The sequence below is a fragment of the Lipotes vexillifer genome, unplaced genomic scaffold, assembly GCF_000442215.2.
Source record: "Lipotes vexillifer unplaced genomic scaffold, Lipotes_vexillifer_v1.1 scaffold308, whole genome shotgun sequence".
NCBI classification, from domain to species: Eukaryota; Metazoa; Chordata; class Mammalia; order Artiodactyla; family Lipotidae; genus Lipotes; species Lipotes vexillifer.
Window position 1 is genome coordinate 190,511 of NW_006792985.1, and position 3,612 is coordinate 194,122.

Here is a 3,612-nt window from a genome sequence, read left to right on the forward strand (position 1 = left end):
AACAACTTTTCAAAGAAGCCACTGTTACATTCCCATGTATATAATGGAGGAAACTGGGATTTAAAGAGGTTAACTATCTTGTTCACTTTATTCATGTTTTAGTGGAACTGGGATCCAAACCTACTCTACACCTATGCCATCTTTTAAAGGTGTTATTAACTCAAATTCAGTAAAGAAAGAAGCAGTATCTCATCTAAATGCAGGGTAATCCTGACCTGCTGGCTATAAGTTTTACACCCATAGGAACAAGGAGGCTTAAATGATAGTGTGAAGTAAAAGCATACCCTATGTGACATGTTTCCAAAAGTAGATTTTGGATTATTTCTTCCCCCCCTCCCCCATCAAATGGCAAAGTTAAAAATTCTCTTTGAGTACTTTCTGTAAAAGTCTTTACAGGTTTTAGCTTGGCATAAATACCCATGAAAAGTTGTGTACCAAAATATGGAATCCTCACCTTGCCCTGCCACCCCCAAAATTTAACTAGGAGCTATAGTGTTAAATATTATATATCTCAAAATAATGATACTGAAAATTTCAAAGGCAGCTTTCTTCCCCAAAACCTCAATGCCATACAAATGTTACCTAATTTGTTCTATTTGAAGGAAAATTATTGGCATGATTAGAAGGTTTTACTGAAGGAAGAAGTAGACAGAATCAGAAAAATGAGCACAAAAATCCAGAGAGGTCAATGAGAAAATTCAGGGTTAGAAAATTTTTTCTTTTAACTCCAAAATTTTCCATTCACCTGATCAGTAACAATTGTGACCATGTAGCTTTCTCTATCTGGCTTCAAATATACTTTCACTAGAAGGTCATTGTAATTCAAATCCATTCAGTGCTGCTTCACTTTTGTAAATTGTTAGTTAAGTAGTGTACGCTGCACCTATTTTAATGATATAGCACATTGATAACATTTTCACTTATTTAAAGCCATGTTTACTGACAGATCCTTAGCACCAAAAAAATTCTAAAAGGCAATTTTCACACATCCAAAAGCTTGAAAAAGTAACTGACACAGCTTAAACCCTGGCTAGTTCTGAATTTTCCAAATTAAGGTCACAGAATTGAAAAACTGCATACTTAAAAGTTGGTAGAAATACATTTTAATGGTGAAGAAAATACACTCAAGGCCACAATATGCCAATTCAGTCTTCGCTGTAATTTTCAAGACCCAATCAGGCTGGTTATCACTGGATTTTTGCCTGCACTTTTCTTAAGGGAATGGTGAAAACTTTTTTGCAAAAGATGGTAAAGTTATCAGTGACAAGAAAATCAGGGGGTCAACAGAGGTAAAAGAGGAGGGAGTTGTCTAAATAGAAGTGAGAATCAGTTAGTGTGTGTGGGAAGCTAAACTGACTTATACAGTTTCTAAAGACCCTCAAAATAAGAAAAGGAGACAAATTTAAAAGAAAAAAATCAAAAAAGGAAAAGAAAGCCAAAGAGGTGAGACACAGCCATTTTGATGGGGGGGGCGTCTAACTACACAATGAGGTCATCCTATCTCCCGGAAGTGACACGTAATCACCTGCTTTGCACTAGCTCCGCCCCTTCCCTCACAGGTCCCGCCCCTCCGCCAGCAGCCGGGAGGGTGTTAGGGGGCGTTTCTCCAGGAGGAAAGCTGTGAGCTGCGACGCTGAGGAAGGGGACCCCAAAACGTCTGGCACTGCCCCCTCCAGGGATCACTTTGGACCGCCTCACTCGGCCCAGCGGGATTCAGAAACGCCGAGGGGTCAACCTGATGGGTTTCGGGGTCAACGGAAGAGGGGAAGGGGAGCCCTGGCGGGGTGAACCCCCCGGTCCCCCGCCCAGCAGCTGAGGCACAGGAGGGCGGCCATCTTGGCCGAGAGGGTAGGGCTGGGGAGCTGCGGGCGCCGTGCGATTGGGGGGCTCGCCCGGAAGTGACGCCAACTACCCGGAAGCGGAGGGGGTTCCCTGGCCCACTCCCCCCTCGTTCGTTTGCTCCCCCGCTTCCTCCCCGCCCCCCTTCCTCTCCATTCGTTTCCCCCCCTTTCCCTGCCTTCTCCCCCCCCCCCCCCCCCCCCGCGTGGGGGTGGGCTTCGCCCAGCTGCACAACCTGGACGAGGCGGTGGGCAGCGGCGGCGAGGAGGACGGGGAGCCCGGGGGAGGCGGCTGCGGCGGCGGCGGCGACGGCAGCGAGCCCGGCGAGAGCAGCTCGCTGCACATCTGCCACTGCTGCAACACTTCCTCGTGCTACTGGGGCTGCCGCTCCGCCTGCCTGCGCTCCCTCCTGGGCAAGAAGCCGCGCCGCAGCGCCGCCGCCGCCGCCGACGGGGGGGACCAGCCGCTGCAGCCGCCCGCGGCCGCTGGCCGCCACCCCCCGACGCCCTCGGCCGAGCGGCCGCAGCCGCAGCAGGTGGAGCGGCCGTGGCTCGACTGCCTGTGGATCGTGCTGGCGCTGCTAGTCTTCTTCGGGGACGTGGGCACCGACCTGTGGCTTGCCCTCGACTACTACCGCAAGGGGGACTACGGCTACTTCGGGCTGACCCTCTTCTTCGTGCTGGTGCCGTCCCTGTTGGTGCAGAGCCTGAGCTTCCGCTGGTTCGTGCAGGACTACACGGGCGGCGGGCTGGGCGCCGTGGAGGGGCTCAGCAGCCGGGGCCCCCCCATGATGGGGGCCGTCTACGGCCATGGCGCGGGGGTCCCGGCCACGCCGGGGGCGCAGCGCCTCTGCCGCCTCTCCGTGTGGATCTGGCAGACGGTCATCCACCTGCTGCAGATGGGGCAGGTGTGGAGGTAAGAGCACTGCGGGGGTGGGGGCGGGGGCGGGGGCCTGGCCAGCTGGCCCTGCAGAGGGCCCCGCGGGCGAGGCCGGAGCCCTCCGGAGTGCGCTCCGCCCTCGAGGGGCCCCGCAGGTGGGCCCCTCGGACAGGCCTGGCACGGGGTCTTGAAGGAGGGCTTTGCCACGCACTTCCCCTGGCGTCTCAAAAAGACTATCGTGCGGTCTGGATCCCTGGCCACGCCTTTTGGCCCGGGGAGGCCCAAGTCCCGCTGTATGTCTTCATCCCTGGTTCGCACTTAGCGGAGACCCTGCCTCATTCTCCCTCCCCTCTGTCTCTGTAGATCTGTATATTCCCGTGGTCCCTTGCCCCTGTATCCCAAGGTAACCAGGCGCTAGCGCTTTTTTTCTGCACCTTAGCTCGCCTCCTGGGGGAACCTTCCTTCTTCCAGCCGGTTTGCACTCGGTTTTGTGCCCCGGTGAGACACCTTCCCCTCTTTCCCCGTCTTCTCTCCGCAGTGGCCTGTGTGGGGCTCTGTGCAACCCCCCTGGCTGCCTCTCCTTTCAGTGCTCCGTTATTCCACGCCCCCTCCCCCCTTCCTGCGACCCCCATCCCCTGCAAAGGACTGCAAAGCGCTGCTCTCCTTGAAGGAAAAATGACTTTTTTGCTGGATTAGACGTGCCCTTTTCTTAGTGACAGGTAAAATTGTATAATATGTGATAGGTGTAAGCGTTTGTTTTTAACTCTCAACCTCCGAAAATCACTTAGCCACCTGGACATCTCTTCTGGTGGAATGTTGTTTTTGGTAGCCCGGCCAGTGCGCAGGTGATTTATGTTTACACCAGCCCCAAGCTTAGCCCTGGGGCTCTTTCCC

The 3,612-nt window shown here is 53.7% G+C and overlaps 1 protein-coding gene across 1 annotated transcript in view; it reads left to right on the forward strand.

Moving 5' to 3' along the window:
• Positions 1-2,048: 2,048 nt before the first annotated feature.
• XKR6 (XK related 6) overlaps positions 2,049-3,612 on the forward strand; it is a 279,984-nt gene continuing 278,420 nt past the window's right edge. Inside the window, exon 1 of the mRNA XM_007466139.1 lies at positions 2,049-2,754. Coding sequence (XP_007466201.1) covers positions 2,627-2,754 — 128 coding nt within the window. The 5' untranslated portion in view covers positions 2,049-2,626. The remainder of the gene's footprint in view (positions 2,755-3,612) is intronic.